Genomic DNA, 19,319 nt, shown 5'->3' with positions numbered 1-19,319 from the left:
GATACTGCCTCTTTTTGTCTCTCTCTTTCACTTCCTGGCAGCCACGGCATAGCCGATCCTGCTCCAACCACAGTGTGCTGCCTTGGCACAGATCCAAACGCAGTGAGGCCAAATGGCCATGGACTGAGCTTCTTAAACTGTGAGCCAAACTTAAGTTCCACTCTTTCTTGATTACCTCCCAGGTATTTTATCACAGGCACAAACATCTGCCTTTACAGGGCTCTCATGTCTTTCTGAATATTTGTTACTTTCTCCAATGGGCATTTTAACCAAATCATAATTAGCAATAACATGAACCGAGCACATATCATTGGCCAAGTTACACGCTAAGCTCCTTTTAACATTATCTTAAACAATCCCACAAAGAAGTAGGTAGGTTCTACCATGATCTCCATTTATTTTGGCTTAAAGTGTGATGGAACTTCTCTAGAGTTATATTTAGTAAGTAGCCAGGGTTCGAATCCGGGTCTGTCTGTGTCAGGGACTCCTCCCAGCATGGGACTCTCCTCTGTCTTTCTACATGAGTCCACATACATGCCTGGTATCAGCTATGACCATTAGGCCTATGACTAAGGAGGATGAGATCAATGAATCTATTCAAAGTCCTTTTCAAAGGTGTATGTATGTGTGTGTGTGTGCAGGTGATCACATGTGTGTGCTAGCCACACACGTGTGTGAGTGCATGTAGAAGTTAGAGATCAATGTTGGCTTTATCCCTTGATCACTTTTAAACTGTATTTTTTGAGACAAGATTTCTCACTGAACCTGGAGCTGCACTGGCTGTCTAGAGAGCCCCTGGGGTCCACCTGTCTTCACGCCTCTCTCTACCCATTGCTGGGCTTTAGATACACAATGCAGCACCCGGCCTTTACAGAGGGGCTGGGGATTGGCTTTCATGCTTGCACAGCGTTTGCCCACTGAGCCATCGCTCTAACCCCCTTCCTAGATGTTTTGACTTCGTTGTTTTCAGACACGACTGAAGTATACTCAGAAAGCTCAGCCAAAGCCATCCCTGCCTCCTCCCAGGCTGTGGAAGTTCATTGGGGATTAACAGTGCAAGGCATGGGTTATAGACCCTTCGTAAATTAGCTTTTCGGCCACGTAATGAACAGTACGAGGAGGCGTGGCCTTAAGAGGACCATTTATTATATTGCAATAAACAGAGCTATATAAAGAGTTACTCCTGAGACGGCACATCTGTGCTCACAATCATGTCTTTACGTGAGCTTTGCAAACAGGGATGAAAGTCCAATTTAGACTGTGCATTGAACAGCAGTTCTCCATTCAGCAGGAAAGGTAATTCTAGCTATTCTAGAGGTATAGATGCTGCGTGGGTCTTGTTTTTGCCAAAGATCATAGCCATCTCTCTTGGTCACGACCGGAGCTGTTAATCCAAACCATAATGAGCTGACTGGAGTTTCACGTTAACAGTGTGGAGTGCTGGGGCAGTGATTGGAGGTGTGTGTGTGTGAGTATGTGTGTGTGTGTGTGTGAGAGAGTAGATGTGTGCACGTGTGTGTGCTCCCTTCCCTGCTCCCCAGAATGCACACACTTATCTTTCCTATCTCTCATCCTGTCTGATTAAAAAAAAAGGACCTATCATACAGTAGGTGTGTTAAAATGTGGCGTAGATTGGAAAGCGGAGGCTTGGTATGGATGGAATGAGCTGTAAGATGTAGAAACAACCGACTGATGTCAGTGCTGTGTGAGGCTGTTCACCCGTGTTCTCATTTGGTCCTCATACTGGGAGGGTCTAATAAAAGAGTGTTTACAAAGAGCTTGCCAACAGAATTACCCTTTGTATGACCAGATGCCCCAGCCATGTGCTTGTCAACCCACCTGTGCATCCATCCGCGCATCCATCCACTCATGCATCCATCCACACATCCATCCACCCATGCATCCATCCACAGATCCATCCATCCATTCATGCATCTATCCGCACATCCATCCACCCATGCATCCATCCATCCACCCATGCATCCATCCATCCATTCATGCATCCATCCACCCATGCATCCATCCACGGATCCATCCATTCATGGATCCATCCGCACATCCATCCACCCATGCATCCATCCGCACATCCATCCACCCATGCATCCATCCACCCATGCATCTTTACTGAGCAGGTGTAGCAAGTAGGTCAGACCTTCGTTGAGTCCTGGGGCTATAGCCACTAATGGACACATTTGGCTACCGTTCATCCATGGTGATTACTATCCAGTGTCGCTCTAAGCCAGAAAGGAATTGCAGGCGTATTTCAGAGGACCCTAAAACCCACACCGAGTTAATCTTTCATTTGAAGGAAAGGATGAAACAAAAAGGACAGTATGGTGGGGCAGGTGCTCCCCCCGAGCCCTATTTCCTGAGCTCTCTTAGGATCCCTTGTGGCCTTGGCCCCAGACAAGTCTCAGTAAAATGCATCTTGAATCACAGGAGCCACCGTCGGCACTGGCAAATGGCACTTGCTGTGCTTTGAGATGGAAACGTTTCTCAAGGGCTCGTCTGCTGAACACTTTGTCCTCAGCTGATGGTGCTACTTGGGGAAGCTCTAGAAACTTGGTGAGGCGGAATGTGGCTGGAGGTGGCAGGTCACTACCGTGGTGCTGACGGGAGGCATCTGCATTCTAGGTCCCTAGCTGGTGGTGCTGCTTGGGACACTTGGGCACCTCTAAGAGTTAGAGCCTCCGGTGGAAGAAATGTAGCCCACTTCCTGCTCAGGCTTCCTGACCGTGTTAAGACTGTCACCCTCCAGCCGAGCGCCTGCTGCCACGTCTGTCTTCCACACCAGAATCGAATGGCTCCTCTGGGATTATCGTCCAGAATAAACCCTTCCTCCATTAAATACCTTGCCAGGTATTTTAGCACAGCAGCTAGACAAGCAACCAATGCTGTTGCTGTGGGCGTGCCCTGTGGGTCTCATGTCCCGTCTCCCTCCTGTCTCTTGCTCTGTTTCCCAGCCATCATGTGGTGAAGAACCTCTTCTATCACATACTCCTACCGTAATGATGGCATGCCCCCAGCAACCCTGGACCTAACTTTCTGAAACTGTGATGTGAGAGACAGCTCTCCCTTCCTCTAAGTAAGTCATCCTCTCGCGATTCTGTTCCGAGCTAAACAAAAGCACCCAGCACAGCACCGTTCAGCATCCCAGGGCCGAACAAGATGAGCATGTGCTCTTTGAATTCTTTGCTCACTGAAAGGAGAGGTTTCAGACTAGAGGGCAGGGAAGAAGAAAAAAAACTCCACAACCGGAGGAGTTCAGATTTAGGTGCCTGAGAACAGGGCCACACCACGGACTGGGGCTGAGTGGTCCCATGTAACAGCTGAACCCCCCCACCACGCCAATCCCTTTCCCCAATATTCACCAATGGAGCAGTCGTGTCCAGTCCAGCTTGGGTCGCAGTTGCAAAGCCCGGTGTCTGGGAGGAAGGTTCCATGGCCTGAGCACTGGTCCAAGCATGTGGCCCTGGGTGTCTCGCAGTTGGTGCCTCCCCATCCCACAGAGCAGTGGCATTCGCCTCTCACGCAGACACCCCGGCTGGAACATGTGGGGTCCATGCAGTCCACTGTGACATGGAAGGAAGATGGTACAGTAAACACGGACACCGCAGGGTGATCCTGGGAAGGGGCATGCTGCTAAAGGCATCTGTCCACTGGAGGAGATTACAGGCATAGTAAGGAGCAGGCCTCCTGTGAATGGCGGACCTCACCTGTAACATGTGGCTACAAGTCTCTGTTTTCTGGCTTGTGAGGTGAGCCAAGTATAGACATCAGCATGGCATCCAGAGCCCACCATGTTTGCAGTAAGACAAGGAGGCCCCAATGGGGAAACTGAGGCTCAGAGGGATAAATAATTTATGCCAGGTAACACACATAAATTCTACCAGAAAGGATTTTCCTTGTGTGTGTATGTACGTGTGTGTGTGTACATGTATATGGTACATGCACACGAGTGTGTGGGTGTATGTGTCCATGACTGTGCATGTGGGAAGATGCTGGGTGTCTTCATATACTGCTTTCTGTCTTATTTAACTAAGATAAGATCCCTCATTGAGCAGAAGCTCAGAGCCTTCTAACTATAAAACAGACAGGGCCAACATCCAGATCTATCAGGTTGCTTTAAGGAACAAGTTATGAGGAAGATCTGAGAGACTAGATGAACTGTGACATCACGGAGGTTATTTTTCCATCCCCTCAGGAGTTTGAGTAGTGAGGCTTGAGCAAACTATGGGCTCATCTATAATCCAGACATTTAAACACACTAATTTCATTTATAATCCAGAGTGTTCGGCTTTCATGCCAATGCCTGGGCAACATGGTCTGGGTATAAAAGAGTCGCAGGTGCAAAGAGGCCGAGACTTTATGACAGAGGGCATGCTGGGGCATCTGTTTTGAGGACCTAGTCTTCTGGAGGAGGCTCTTCGGCCATCTCAGATTTAGAAGGAGTTTTATTGGGCAATCTCAATGGTAGGCAAATGAGAAGGCCAGGGGCAGTTCAAAGCAGTGTAGCGACCGTGGCCAAAACTGTCATTGGTTTAGACGCTCTTCTGTGCTACGTTTTGATATTAAGCATTTTATATAGCTCTGCTTAATCTGTTATTTCTGTTAACTAATTTTTCCAGGGCGGCACAGAAGGAATTTACATTTCAGCCTCTCTCTCCCCTGTCTACATCGCTTGCTATTTTCTCTTATAATCAGACTGGTTTAAAAATACATTTGTGCATATATGCCCACATAAACACATGAAGTGCTTTAAAAATAGAAACCAAATCAAAACACGGAAAGACACAGGACAATGTGGGGCATTAATAAAGTCCAATGCAGGCAAATGGCTCTTCTCTCGCGGTCTCCAGACGCCATTTAGTAACGGCTAAAGCGTGGCCTGCTCAAGTTCGGGTAATTAAAAATAACAAAGACAACAACAGTGATAAATTCTCATGACGGGCCTCAGATCCCAGAACCTCAGAAGGATTATTCCAGCCTATTAGGCTACTATGGTAATTCCCTCGGTCCAGAGAGCTTTCCAACTTGACAGGAAACAACTCCATGGTTCCTACCCAGAGACCTATGAAGGTATTTTCCTGTCTTGTGAGTACCTGGCCCTGCTTTGGGTTGACCCTGCCTCTGGGCCCCCAGGGTGTCCTCAGTGTGGATCCTGTAAATATTCAATGTTAGCTTGCAGGCTGGGACGGTTTTAGTGTCACGGATCTGTCCTTCCACAAACAGAGGGAGCAAGGAGCAGCAAAGGGAATCCCACATCTCAGCAGAATAAAGACCAGGAGGAGCTGGTGAGGGGTCACCTCCTGTCCAGACAGTTGGTCTTCACGCCTCCAGGTGACCCGGAAGTTGGGGGGGGGCTCACAGAGGTCCACATGGCAGGGAAAAGGTAGCTCTTGGCACCCCCGTTAGACTTGATGAACTCATTGAATGTTCTTGGCCTTGAGCCCTGATTCTCAACCTAGGTCTGTAATCTCTGCTACAGTGATTCTCTGCCAAAGAGGCTTGGAGTGACCTGGATCTGCCCCCTCCCCGGGCCTCGGGGTGACAGCAGTTCCAAGAAAAGATAAAGCTGTCTTCTTCCCTCACTCTGGGACAGTCTCATGACCATGGGTTATCTCCCGGGAGGGAGGGAGTTGTGTGTAATGCAGGAAGGACCAGCAGGCCTGGGAGGGAGGAGGTATCTGTGAGGTAGGCTAACTAGAAGGCATGCAGCTCATCCCCTTTCCCCCTTTCACAGCGCCAGGATTCTTGGCAGGAGCTTGGCCCCTTAATGAATGACGATGCCCACATGGCCAGGCTGCAAGCGCAGGCCCCCCTTCCCCCCCCAACACCAATGTTCCATGCTTCAGTGACCATACGAGCCATTAGATGCCCTTCAGGACCGAGCGTGCGGAGTCTCACTTTTCACTGCAGAAGATCTATGTCTGCACTCTCCTGCCCCTCCCCTAGTCCCTGCTTCAAGCATCCCACCCCTGGCTCCTTCCAAGCTTTAAAAAATACGGGGGCTATAAACTTCAGAAGAAGGAAGAGGGGGGCAAAAGAGTAAGCTTGTTAGCTGATGTTTTATAAACAGGGGGGACCTGTTAGCAACAGAGCCCAGGGAGGAGGGCGAGGAGGAGGGAGGGGGAGGTAGACCCTCCGAAAACATTATTATAAACACGAGGCTGCGCAAGCATGTTTTAGCAGAGAAAAAAAATAATAATAAAAAGGAACCAGTCCCAGATGGCCCTCTTCAGAAAGGAGACCGGGAGGAAAAACGCTTCGTTTTGAACAGACAACGTAAATCAAAGCTCAGTACATTAGTTTTTTACTCTTGAAAAATATCCCACAGCTCTGGGGAGGAGGCCGCTGTTTAGCATCCTTCTGTCTGGAGGAATGCGCCATAGGCAGGGTTCAGGTAGGATGAAGGTGGGCGGACCGTTCTAATAGGAATCTCTCCTCACTTCCCTCTCCTGTGCAGGGTCTCCACCTCACGTGATCCAAAGAACAGGACAGCAGGGGGAGATCTTCACACTCCAGGTAAGGAAAGTCAGGCCCGTGTGTTCCGGGCTGGACTCCTCTCTCAACAGCCACCTCTGTCCCCAAAGCTAAGGGGTCTGCATAGGGCCTCACTACTCCCTGGAGGGCGATGTGCAACTGAGACAGGAACTGCCTTCCAGACATCCATCCCGCCTGGCTTCCTCCTTTAGGCCTGTTAACATTCTCTCCTTTAAGAGGGAATGGTGTGGCGAACGAAGGCTCTCCATCAAATCCTAAATGGGTTTGTTTAGAAGGCCCGCCTTCCTAGGAACCTCTCCCTCCCACTGGGGAAGGAGCCAGGGTGCTGGGGCGGGGGGGCAGGGGGTGGTGGCAAGCGTGTGCATTGACCATCAGCTGCAAAAGGCAAAGTCCATCCATTTTCAGAGCCCAGAGGAAGTGAAGAGGTGAGACGTGGTCATTCCCAGAATAATGCTACGGACATAACAGCCACATTTATGGAGCCTTTAATAGGTGTCGGCCACTGGGCTAAGTGCTGGATATGGGCTATTTAACTCAGTCCTCGCGGTGGCCTCCTGAGGAAGGGAGCCTCACTTTATTGGAAGGGGAGACTGAGCCAGGACTCAGAGGTATATTGGATTTCAAAGCATGGAGTTTTGAAAACTGTCCCATATTGGATGCTGGCCTCTCCCTTAGCGGCTGGCCCCGTACTGGATGCTGGCCTCCCCCTTAGCGGCTGGCCCCGTACTGGATGCTAGCCTCTCCCTTAGCGGCCAGCCCCCATGTGATGCTCACCTTCCTCGCAGCTCTCTCCCTTGTAGCCGGGGTTGCAGATGCAGGTGCCCATGATGCAGGTGCCGTGGCTGCTGCAGGCCACGTCGATGCATTGGTTGGTGGGCACGTCGCACTCGGCGCCCTTCCAGCCGCTGTGGCACAGGCACCTGCCCTTCATGTACTGGCCATTCCCGCTGCACAGCACGGGACAGGAGGCTGCGGAGACATCACCAGAAGCCGGGGTGAACCATGACCCAGCGCCCTGCTGCTGCTCTGTGTTCTCTCTTCCCCTCAGCTTGGTGGATGACCTCCGTGGCTTGGCAGGGCACACCTGTGTGTACCCGTCACCCATGTCCCTCGCGTTACTTCGTTCCAGCTGAGACACCTCTGGAGTTGGAACCGAAGGTGTGTGAGGCAAGGCCAGCTGCTGTAAATGGTATTACCAGTTTTTCCAGCCACTTGAGATTCAGCTGGAGGACCCTGGCTGCCAGGAGCTTTAGGCTGGAGGCTGGCATCTGTTCCTTATTACCACCGGAAAAGACTGGGGCTCCTGGGTGCCCTGCCACCGCCACACCACTGACCAAAAGCGGTCTTTAACCCTGGCAAGTCTCCACTTCCCTTGTCTTTTCGGCCCCCGCTCCAGCCCCTTATATCACAGCCTCTCGGAGAAGCGCTGAGCCCAATTTAGCTCTTTAAAGTGTGTTCCCACAATGCCTCTTAGCATAAAGGCTTTGTGATCATCTCTAGGAAGGATGCTATACAAGGATAGATTATACTGCTTTGTGGAGCAAGTGCTCACCCAGCCTGAGATAAAATCCGGCTGTGTTCTATGCGACTCTTAACTAGAAGTGCATGGGAAGAGACAGCAGTTCTCCTTTGGGGGAATGACTCAGCTCTCTGCAACTGCTTCGCTGGGCCCTACCTGGCTTCCTTCACTTCCGGAGTACCCAGCAGGCAATCAGCCTGCTTCCCAGGGCTGCCAGCTTGACTGTCTCTATGCAAGTCTATCTCGTATTAGCGGAAGTGAGCAGGGTCCCCAGAGCTGCACCCTGGTCAGGATTTGGAGGCTGCTATTCCCTTGGCCTGGAAAATCATCACTGCCTTTTCATTCTTGAGTTCCACAAGCCTTGGCCTCGGGTCCACCCCGTCTCTTCTCTCTTCTCTACACCTTTCTGAGCAGATCTTCCTCTTGCCTAGCTGGCCTGACCCCTGTGCTGTCCATAGCTGGACACCAACGGTTGACAGGGTGTGGCTCTACCTGCCAGCTCCCTTTCCCAGGCTACTGAGGAGTGGCTCTGGGCAGTCCTTCCTGGGCACCTCAGGAGTCTGTAGAGCACACCCCAGGGATCCCTAAGATGTGGGAAGCAGTTACCACTAGGCCACCTGAGCACTCACCTCGGCCGCAGTCAGGGCCCAGAAAACCCAGGAAGCAGTGGCAGGTCCCTGAGATACAGTCACCATTACCGTAGCAGTTGCTGGGGCAGTTATCCACTGATTCTACAAGAGAAGAGAGGGAGAGCTGAAAGTGGGGTTGGCTCCGTGCTACAGAGCCCAGCGTCCAGACTCTTGTGAATCCAGACCCACTCGAACATACATACGCATGTGAGTGTGTGTGTATGCACGCGCGCCACACACACACACTCACTCACACACACACTCACACACACACACTCACACACACACACTCACACACACTCACTCACACACACTCACACACACTCACTCACAGACACTCACTCACACACACACTCACACACACGCATGCACACACGCCACACACACATACACACACTCACACACTCACACACACACTCACACACACACGCATGCACGCGCGCCACACACACATACACACACACTCACTCACACACACACACACTCACACATAAACACTCACACATACTCACACACACACACCACACTTTTTTGAGACAGGGACTCATGAACTTGCTCTGTAGTGAAGGATAACCTTGAACTTTGGATCCTCCTATCTCTGCCTTGGGATTACAGATGTGCACAACTATACCCCGTTCCATGCAGTGTAGAGGACGGAACCCAAGGCTCTGCGCAGGGTGCCCCCCACTCTACCCACTGACTCACACCCCAGCCTCTGTGCGTGGTTTTATAAATACTTTATGTATCTTTTTAAGTATGTTAGCACTTCAGCCAAACTTTGTTGGGAGGAAACAGAATGACTTGTGAGCAGTGGTGATCTTTCGTTCTGTTCTACGCATGCACCAGTGTGTCTTCTCCTGCCTTTTCTTTCCCTATATCCATCTATCCTCCCACTCCCCACCCCTCTAGCTGGGGCCGCTACAGCAGCCTGCAGGTAGCCTTTCAGCACTATTCTCCAATGACAGCCTGGGGGAATCTCTGTGATATAAACTTGATGCTGCTATCCTGGTACTGAAACCCCTACGCTGGTCCTCACTGGCTCCAAGAGAAACCAATGCTCTGTTGAAAGCCGTAGACCTTTCTGTCCCCCTGTCACACAGCCCACTTTTGGGTGGACTGTCACTGCCTCTGACTTCCCTAAGACAACGGATAGCAGTCAGAGAGGCGGGATCTGAACATGTGACTTAGGACTTCGAGCTCGCACACATTCCCCGATGCCACACTTGCAGGGCCTTGCAGAAACCCATTCCACAGCAGAAGGCAGGGGTCTGAAGTAAGCCACAAGGCAGCAGAGGAACCAGGGAAGGGCAGGGAATTCTAGAACTTTCAGAGGTTTCCAGGGACCATCAAGGCCAATGCACTCACTTAACAGAAAAGGAAACAGGCTCAGAGCATGGCATTGACTCACAGACTGAGCTGGCTGACTAGGAGTGAAAGCCGAGGAGTGGACTGGAAGGGCCGGCAGCTGTAAGGATTCCGTTTGTCTTAGCCCACAAGGATCCATCAAGAATCCAAGACTGGGGGCCAGAGGGATGGCTCAGCCGTGAAGAATGCCTACTGGTGTTGCAGAGGACCAGTGCTTGGCTCCCACATTCACTAGCTCACAACTCCCTCTAACTGCAGCCCCGAAGGGTCTGCTGCCCTCTTCTGTCCTCCGCAGGTATTGCACTCATGTGTGTATACCCCCTTGTACACATAATTAAAAATAAAATATTCTTATAAATGAATAAGTTTTTTAAAAAAAGTCAAGACCGCTATGAAAGAGGCATCACCATTTTAGAGCCGTGCTGATCTGAGTAACAAGGTAACAAGTGACCAGTCACCTTGTCTGCAGCGTGACAAAGAGAAAAACCTCTTCCTGGAGGTAAGGGGACATGTGTCTGGTCCATTCTTCCAGTACCATGCTGTGTGACCAAAAGCAACTGTCTTCCCCTCTCTGAGCCTCACTCTCCTGTCTATACAATGAAGGTGATGGTACAGGTGACTCCCTGGGACGGTTTCCTATTTGAAAACGGCAGGAATTATAATGAAGGCAGAGATCAGTCGGATGGAGAGGGCATCACACCGCGAACACGGCAGACGCTCAAGGGTACCACGCCAACTGCTAGGGCAGAAGGCTGGAGTAAGAGCCTGGTGACGCCGAAAAGGAGCAGGAGGCACTGATAGGTTCCCTCAGGGCCGGAGCGCATGCGCTGTTGCCAAAGCCCTGGTTCTGAGCCCCATGACGCACGTTCTGCAGGCCTTGCCGGAACTCGTCCTACCGCAGAAGCCGGGGGTGAACCAGACAGGTTTCTGGTTCAGCAAGGCCACCAATGAAGGCAGCAAAGGAACCAGTGGAAGGGGAGAACATTCTAGAACCTTCAGAACTTGAGAATACAGACTGGAGAGCAAGAGACACTACTCCAACACATGGCCTCACCTCAGGCCTAATGGTCTGTCTAGGTGACGAAACCATGGGGAAAATGGGTCTGAGTATTTCCGGGCAGGCTTTTCCTGAAAGAGTTCATGTTCCTAGGTGTTTAAACCAGTACTGACCTCCTAAATACACTTCTAAATAAAAGCCGCGCACAAAATATCACTCTGAACGTCTTTTTTTAAAACCAAAGAGTCCAAGTAAAGTTCAAGGCTGGGTGAGTTTCCCTTTGAGCTACTGCTAACCTTACAATGGAAAGGACAAGTCCCCCAGCCCAGGTGCAGGAGCCCAGTGCAGGGAGGCCCTGGCCTTGGGTCCTCCCCTACCGACCCGCTCATCACAATGCTCCTTCTCTCCACATGTCCTGGTTCCCACCTTCTGTTCCCTCTTCCAGAGCTACTCCTGAGGCCACGACCTCTGAGGAGCCTTCCTGGCAGCTCAAGCAGGCCGAGTTCTCATCACTATAGAAACACCAGATGGTCCACTTTGTTAGCTATGAACCGTTGAGTTTAGAAACTCACTTTATTCATCTGGGCGGTTACCCTGGGCTCTAACCCAACACGACTCCCGGTCTACTTCTGATGTGCTTGCTGAGAGAATTCTCTGCGTGGTCTCCCAGATCTAAAAGTGCTACGGTTCTGTTCTTCTCGAGCCAAAGGCATGGGCTGTCCCTCTCGACAACTCACCTTAACCACTAGCTGCTTTTCAGCAGGTCACGCCTGCAGGTGAGCAGCGTACACTTCTAAATCTGGAGTTATGATACCTGCATGACATAACCTGTTTATCACCCGCTAGAAACCCCTGGCAGCTGAGTGAGGAAAGCGTAGTTTTCTGGGACGCAGTAGACTGCCAGCTCCGAAATCTGACAGAATGGAAGCCTAGATCCTTAAAACTTTGGCCTGGGCTGTCAGTGTTGGGGAAGGCATACATTTGAAGAGACAGGGAATTGTTTTAAGATGGCCCCGCAAAAGGAAAGGGAGCCATTGGGGGAACATTTGCTTTGGATAAAATATTTCCATGTATAGATATTCTTCCACATAGAGGGATTTCAGCAGCCTGGGGTCTACTTCAGATCCCATGAGTATGGGGCTGGAGAGATAGCTCAGCAGTGAAACAAATGACACTCTTGCAGAGGACCGGGGTTCAGTTCCCAGCACCCACATGGTAGCTTACAACCCTCTGCAACTCCGTTCTAGGGGATCTGATGCCCTCTGCTGGCTTCTGTGGGCACTGCAACATATGGTGCCCATACATGGACTTTATGCCCTGACAATGCTGAAGCATGCATGGGCAGCCCGTGTATGGCGGTTCTGTTGAACTTGTCCATTTTGGGTTTCACGGTCTAAGCTGATGAGGACGACTGAGTCTCTTCCTCAAGAGGGCATCAGATCTCATTACAGATGATTGTGCGCCACCATGTGGTTGCTGGGAATACGCGCAGGCAAAACATTTACATGCATTTTTTAAAAATGCAGAAAATAGATAATGATCCTGTGGATACTGAATCTCTACTGACCACCTCGATACATCTGTGCTCACGGCTGGGGTAGAAGTGACCGCCGCAGGCGTGTGAGAAGCATACACTTTACTACATAAACCTGTTGTCCGTTTCCAGTCCATGTGTGGTGAGTCTCTGCCCCTGCGTTCCTTCTGCTCAGCATATGCTCACACTTCCGGTGCTTTTGTCTAGCAGAAGGTGTACCTTCCGATCGGCCTGAATTGGAGTTTGGAATCCAGCTGCCTGTGAGTAACCAGTTTTCATAACTGGCTATCTATGGCATGCTGGGAAACGCAGGCCTTCTCCTCCTCGCGTCGGAAACTCATGGAGAACTTGGCTGTGGGACCAAGGTCTGCTTATTACCCAAGCAGAGGTCCAACCTTCTAATGCCTACCTCTGGCTGCTATGTCAGACGATGACAGCCAATGCTATAGACAAAGACTGAACTTGGACCTCACGACCTGGCCTTGACTTTAGCTTGTGACATACGCACTTTATGTTACATCTGTTCTGCCTCCTCTGTTCCTGATGACAACTGAGCTCAGCTTACGATGAGCAACCAAAAGGAAAAGCAAGACAGACCAGGCGGAGATCTTAGCATTTAATTCCACCTTAAGTCCAGGTTAAGGGGAGAGTCTGAGGGTCTCTTCACCCTGTTAAATGAACCTATAAACACACAATCATACAATCTAACTCAGTCCTCACAATAATTAAAAAATTAGGTATCATGTCCAATCATTTTATGTCTTAATGGAGACTGAGAGTTGTAGTTATTTGTTCAAGTGCACAGAGCTCAGAAGGTGAATCATGGCCTGGGAAGTGCTATACAACCCGGGCCAAAACATGGGCTCTGGAGCCAGGTTGTCTCTTGTGGCATCTCTCCATCCTCTGTTGTGGTGTTAGTCACATGACAGTATCATAGAGAATGAGCAGGGTCATGTTTGACATGGAGAGTGGCTGGCTCAGGACCTAGCTGGGTTGGTCTTTCAGTCTTAAGAAAGATCCACACATGTCTTCCATTTGTGAATTCAAAACACTCGGTCTAATGAATACAAATAAGGAGAAGTGGGTTATTTGGGGGGTAAACACACACATATGCAAAACACACACAGAAACTCCTCCTGGCAAAAACAAGAAAGCAAACAACCCATGTTCCTAGCATGCGGGGGCAGGGTGTTGGGGTGAGTCCCATGTTCCTAGCGTGTGGGAGCGGGGTGTTGGGGTGGGTCCCATGTTCCTAGCGTGTGGGGGCAGGGTGTTGGTGTGAGTCCTATGTTTCTAGCGTGCGGGGGCAGGGTGTTGGGGTGAATTTTCTTCTGGGTAAAGAAAGCACTGTCAGAGCAGATTAAACCTGTTATCTCCCTCAAGGCCCGACTCCGGCACACTCATGACAACACCTAAGAGAACTTTCCCCCTGTGTTTTCCAGACTGGCGCTGGGCAGGCGCCAGGTGCCAGAAAGCTCTTCTGTGGCCAGCGAGGTGTCAGTCCCTGTAGACACCCCAGCTTTCTTTACAGATGAAGGAATCCAAAGGTCTTCCATCTGCAGCCGTCTAGGTCAACACAATGACAGAACTTGACAGAGCCCCTGACAGCCTGGGCCTGATGCCAGCCCTGCGCTGGCATTTGAGCTGGGAGGCCATGTTCTCACTCAAACCCAGAAGTCTACCAAACCACGACAGAGATGCTCTGGGGAGGGATCCAGTAAAAAAGTCTTCCCTCGGCTTCATGCGTCTTAGCTCCTCATTCATTATTTCTGTGGGGGAATCAAATTCCACCAGCAAGATGGATGCCATGTCTGTTTTCCCAAAGAGCCCGTGAGGGTTGAATGTAAACCAAAATGGTCAACGACACTTGTTGTGTTAGCAGCTAAGCAGGAGCCCCATGTGGAAGTGGAGGAGGTCACAGGGCATGGGCATGGTGCAGCGATCAGGCTGGAGAGGAGAGGTCGGGATCTAAGGAAAGCTCTTCCCTTGCCTGCCCTCACTGTGCGTGCTTAGAAGGGAGGCAGTGACAGGAAGCTCACAGCCAGACTCCGCGGTGTTCTTGGATCATATTTAGAGTTATGAGTTCACATCTGGCAGCCACATTGAAGACACTGATAAGATAAGCTAACACGCTCGCCGGGGAGCGGGAGGAAAGATAAGGGAGCCCGAAGCCACATTTCAAAGAAGAAATTCTTGAAGGGATTGAGAATGGAGCTCAGACAGTGCGACCTCTGTTCCAAATCCATACATCACAGGAAACGATGGTCCTGATAGGCGGATCTATGGGCAAGGACAATCCGCAGTCTTCGGGAAACTGGCTTTGTTTGAGTCAGGACAGAACACACTTCCTGGTTGGGTTGTGCTCTATTTATGTGCAAACATCTGTCCAGATACCGAGGACCGAAGATAGGATGTGTATACATCACTTTTCAGTCTACAGCAAAAGGTATCAGCGTTGATCCAAAGCAGGGCTAGTAGACGGACTAAATGAATGGTACAAGGCCCATGCTGGAGACACCTGGGAAGACCAACCCTCAGTTGAGGAACTGCCTCCATCACACTGGCCTGCGGGCATGTCTGTGGGGCATTCTCTTGACTGACGATTGACGTGAGAGACCCCAGTTCACTATGGGTTACCACCCTTGGGCAGGTGGTCTTGGATTGTATAAGATCACAAATTGAGAAAGCCGCGAGAGCAAGTCATATTCCTCTGTGGTCTCTGATTCAGTCTCAGGCTGTTTTCAGTCACTGTGTTTATCATAGCAATAGAAAGTAGCTAGGACAAGGTCATACATTTTCTGTCTTTAGACATATTCAAGCAGAGGAAACACTAATGACTGGTGGGGATACCATGGATGGGGAACTAAATTAATTAATGATAGATCAAATTAATTAAGCCTGCAACCTAAGGTATGTACCATGGTATAAAGGAATAAGCTTGATATACCAAGAAACTTGGGCTCTCTTCCTACTCCTGGCACCAGAGTTTCAAGTGCCCTTGGCCAACGAAGTCTCTTCCTGTCTCTGGCCCTATCTTTTCATTTCCAACATTTATTTAATTTGCGCAGTAACCCTTTGCGGAGGAACTGCTCTGGGTATTAGGCTTAGGAGATATTCTAGTGAAGATGACGGCCAAGGTGATTCATCAAGGCTAGCATCCAAGACCCAGTGAGTTGAACCCAGCTGACTCTATGGAAACTGTACAAGTCAATGAGAAGTCTGAGGAAATCATCCTGATGTTTGCAATGGTGTGAGGGTGGAAGAGAAGGCTGGTCCTTTCAGGGCAGACTCGGCGATCCACTGGGCGCTCACTGAGTGCTTCTAGCTGAACCTGGCTGGTCTCTGTTCCTGGGTCTGTCAGCAGTGACTTTCTCAGGCTGCTCACTCTAGTTCCACAGCCTTCCCCAGAGACAAGGGCAGCTGAGCTTTCCTGCCTTGGCTGAGAGCACTTGCTGAAGAGGCCTTAGCTGCAGGCAGGGTGCTGATGAGATGGACGAGAGCTGTGTCATTCAGCACAGGGATCTGGAGGACGGGTGAGTGCTCCGTGCCTGGAGGGACCTTTACTTCCTGGGACCATTTACCCTCAGGTGCTCCTGGCAACCAGTGTTCCTTGTAAGTTCCTTCCGAAGCAACAGGCGCAGGCAGGCTGCATGACATCAACCGTCCTTTGTTCGTGGTCGACCTGTCCAGGCTGAGCATCTCCTTCAGGGAGAGCCCATTCACAGCTGAACCCCATTCTGGTCTCATTCTACTGTTTTGGACCAATCAGGGTCTTGCTTTTTTATATTCAAACTAGAAGAGATCAACTAGAAGGAACGAATAACTCCAGTTTTTTTGTTTTTTTTTTTTCTAAGACGGGGTTTCTCTGTGCAACAACCCTAGCTGTCCAGGAACTAGCTTTTGTAGACCAGGCTGGTCTTGAACTCACAGAGATCCGCCTACCTCTGCCTCCCGAGTGCTGGGATTAAAAGTGTGAGCCACCACCATCCCACCCTAATTTTAAACTTCTAAACAGCTATTAGAAAGGACTTTGCCTGCACTCAACATTTGTCAGAGAAATCATCAACATTTGGAATGACAGATGTACTGATTGCAACAATCTGATCATCACATATCATAAACATGCAGAGATACACCACAGTGCACCCCTTTACACATCGTGTACATGCATAGATACATCATAGTGCACCCCTTTTGTGAAATTCTGTATGTCGTTGAAAACTGAAAATATATGTTAAAGATTGGGAATGTGGTGTTTGGTGGTGGGAGCAAAGATCGAAAGATAGGAACCAATCCTAGCACTTGGGACGTGAGGCAGGAGGATTCAGAAGTCCCAAGTCATCCTTGGGAATCTGAGGGCTACATGATACCCTGTCTCAAGAAATTAAAAACAAACAGAGAAATAAAAAGACAGAATGAAAGAAAGGAAAGCGAGGACTAGGCAAGGCCATTCTGGAGAAGGAGAAACCCAGTCAGAGGGAGTGGGCTTAGGCCAGGATGCATGGCTGTCAGCTGAGAGAGAAGCCAGGCCTACAAAGACAGACAGAAAGAGTTCTCAAGATGCTGGTTCTGGGAAGCCCTCAATTGCCCTCAGCCACAGCCCACAGCGCTTTGCGAAAGAACGCTCTGTGGTTCTAGCTTTCTCTCCTGGTCACCTGAGTGTGATTTTGCCGCTGGCAACTGAGATAGCCCCAGGACAGACACTCACCTGTGCTCCTTCACGAGACAGTTGCAGGGTGGAGGAGAAACGACAAGGAGAGACCCTCGTTTCGCTAGAGCATTTCCACATAATGTATACTCGGCCCCTGTAGGCGGAGGCTGCTCCTTTACTTCCCAGCCAGTCAGACACAGAATAATACAGAAACTATATTAATTACAACACTGTGTGGCCTATTAGCTCTGGCTTCTTATTGGCTAGCTCTTACATCTTAAATTAACCCATTTCTATTAATCTATGTATCGCCACAAGGCTCATGGTTTGTTTACCAGTAAGGTTCTCTAGCGTCTGTCTCCTTCAGCAGCTACATGGCGTCTCTTTGGCTCTGCCTATTCTCTCTCTGTATCTCTGTTCAGATTTCTCATCTGGTTATATTCTACCCTACCATAGGCCACAGCAGCTTCTTTATTAACCAATGGTGGTAAAACATCTTCACAGCATACAGAGGGGACTCCCACATCAGGTCTCTATGAGTAAAGGGTCATGGTCCCTTATGTAGGAGATGTGGGAAGAAGAAAGGCGCAGTGCTCAACACTCCCCATTTTATAGACGAGGCCATGCAGGCCCTGAGAACTTTCTGAAGCCCAGTGTCAGACTGGTATTTAACGCGGGTCATTCCACTCCCCTTCCACCTGGGGGTCCTCTGCACAACTGCCTACGCCACTATTCTCACCTTTAACCTCCTAGTTGCAGAATCCAGACTGCCTGGAAGGTATGCACAGCCTATCGAATTCCAACAAGAGACGTCCGTTCCTTTACAGAAGGCTTCCTATCATTCCAAACTCAGCACGTGGCAGAAGGCACTCACAGGTGTGTCCTATGTAGGCCACCGTATGGATTCCCTAACTCTCTAATCCTTCATTCACCAAGCTGAATGCTGTCGGGAGCCCCGAAGCCTGATTCTTGTTCTCAGGGATCACTTGTGTATTAGTTGTTTTTTTTTTTCTTTCACTTTGACCAAATACTGGCCATATATTAATTAACTGGAGGAATTGCTTATTGTGGCGCATGGTTTTAGGGCTCGTTCCATCAAAGTGGGGGGGGGGTGAGAAGGGAGCAAGCAAAGCAATTCAGATCATGGCAGCCGGGGAGAGGGAGGGTGGGTAGGAGGAAGAAAGGGGGAGGGAGAGACAGACAGACAGACAGACAGACAGACAGACAGAGCCTACAACTGGCTTTCTCCCTCTTCCCTTTATCCCACCCCAACCCTAGCTTACGAGGGCAGCCTTGCAAACACTCTCCCCTGCTTACTACCCCTCAGTGTTGGTGACCACTCGCCTACTCCAACTGTATGCCTGGTGCAGAGTCCTTAGGAGGCGGTGACCTGCTCTATTGTGAGGGCAGTGATTTCCAATCTTTGGCCTACGCCAGCCACTCTAAGTTTGTTAGAACACAGACATCCTGGGCTCTGCCCCTCAGGTTTTCAGTTCGATAGGTCTAAGGTAGAGAGGTGGGGGCCCAGGCGAAGCTGCTGTCAGAGGCCTAGGCCCTACTCTGAGGGCAGCGGGGATGGCTCTTTATACATGGTGTGTGAAGACAAGACAGAAGAGGCACGAAGATGCAAAGTAGGCAAGGATGTAAGGCAGCTCATGGCCCGGTTCCAGAGAGGAGGGCCTGGTCCTCCGGGGGCTACCATGTGAGCAGCTTCCAAAACAGACAGCCTTTTGAAATGCTAAGCAGCTCTGGGGAGGATGGGGGCCAAGCTGGAGCCAGATCCAGAATAATTTTTTTTTTCCTGTGCTCCCACGCAGTGACCTGCTAATCATCCTGCCAACTTCATGTCAAGCCTGTCTTTGGGACAAATTACTTAAGAAATCGGCTTTTTAAAAACTCGACTCAGCGGCTGGCTAGAGACTTCCATCTAGTGAGCATCACTTTGTGTGGAGTTGTTCCAGGATGACAGACAATGCGGGGACAGAAACAGGCTTGGAGGGAGATGGGGGGGGGAGTTGCTAATTATTCTCCAATAATTTATCTAGGCTAGTCACCAAGACGTTGCTTGGCTCTGCTTACAGATCACACAGAAAACCAAGTCTCCGGTCAGGACGGTTTCT

General features: G+C 50.1%; 1 protein-coding gene across 6 annotated transcripts in view; it reads right to left on the bottom strand.

Annotated features, from left to right (window-relative positions):
- The window catches only part of Tenm4 (teneurin transmembrane protein 4), a 677,803-nt gene that overhangs the window by 122,964 nt on the left and 535,520 nt on the right, over positions 1-19,319 (bottom strand). For all 6 annotated transcript variants that reach the window (XM_075953236.1, XM_075953232.1, XM_075953234.1 and 3 more), the window contains 3 exons: positions 8,653-8,754; positions 7,279-7,473; positions 3,372-3,572 (listed from right to left, as the gene is read on the bottom strand). In XM_075953236.1, coding sequence (XP_075809351.1) covers positions 3,372-3,572; positions 7,279-7,473; positions 8,653-8,754 — 498 coding nt within the window. The remainder of the gene's footprint in view (positions 1-3,371; positions 3,573-7,278; positions 7,474-8,652; positions 8,755-19,319) is intronic.

Source organism: Microtus pennsylvanicus, chromosome 18, assembly GCF_037038515.1.
Source record: "Microtus pennsylvanicus isolate mMicPen1 chromosome 18, mMicPen1.hap1, whole genome shotgun sequence".
Lineage (NCBI taxonomy): Eukaryota > Metazoa > Chordata > Mammalia > Rodentia > Cricetidae > Microtus > Microtus pennsylvanicus.
Note: the sequence above shows the minus strand (reverse complement) of the source record. Positions and strands in the feature narration are given on the sequence as shown.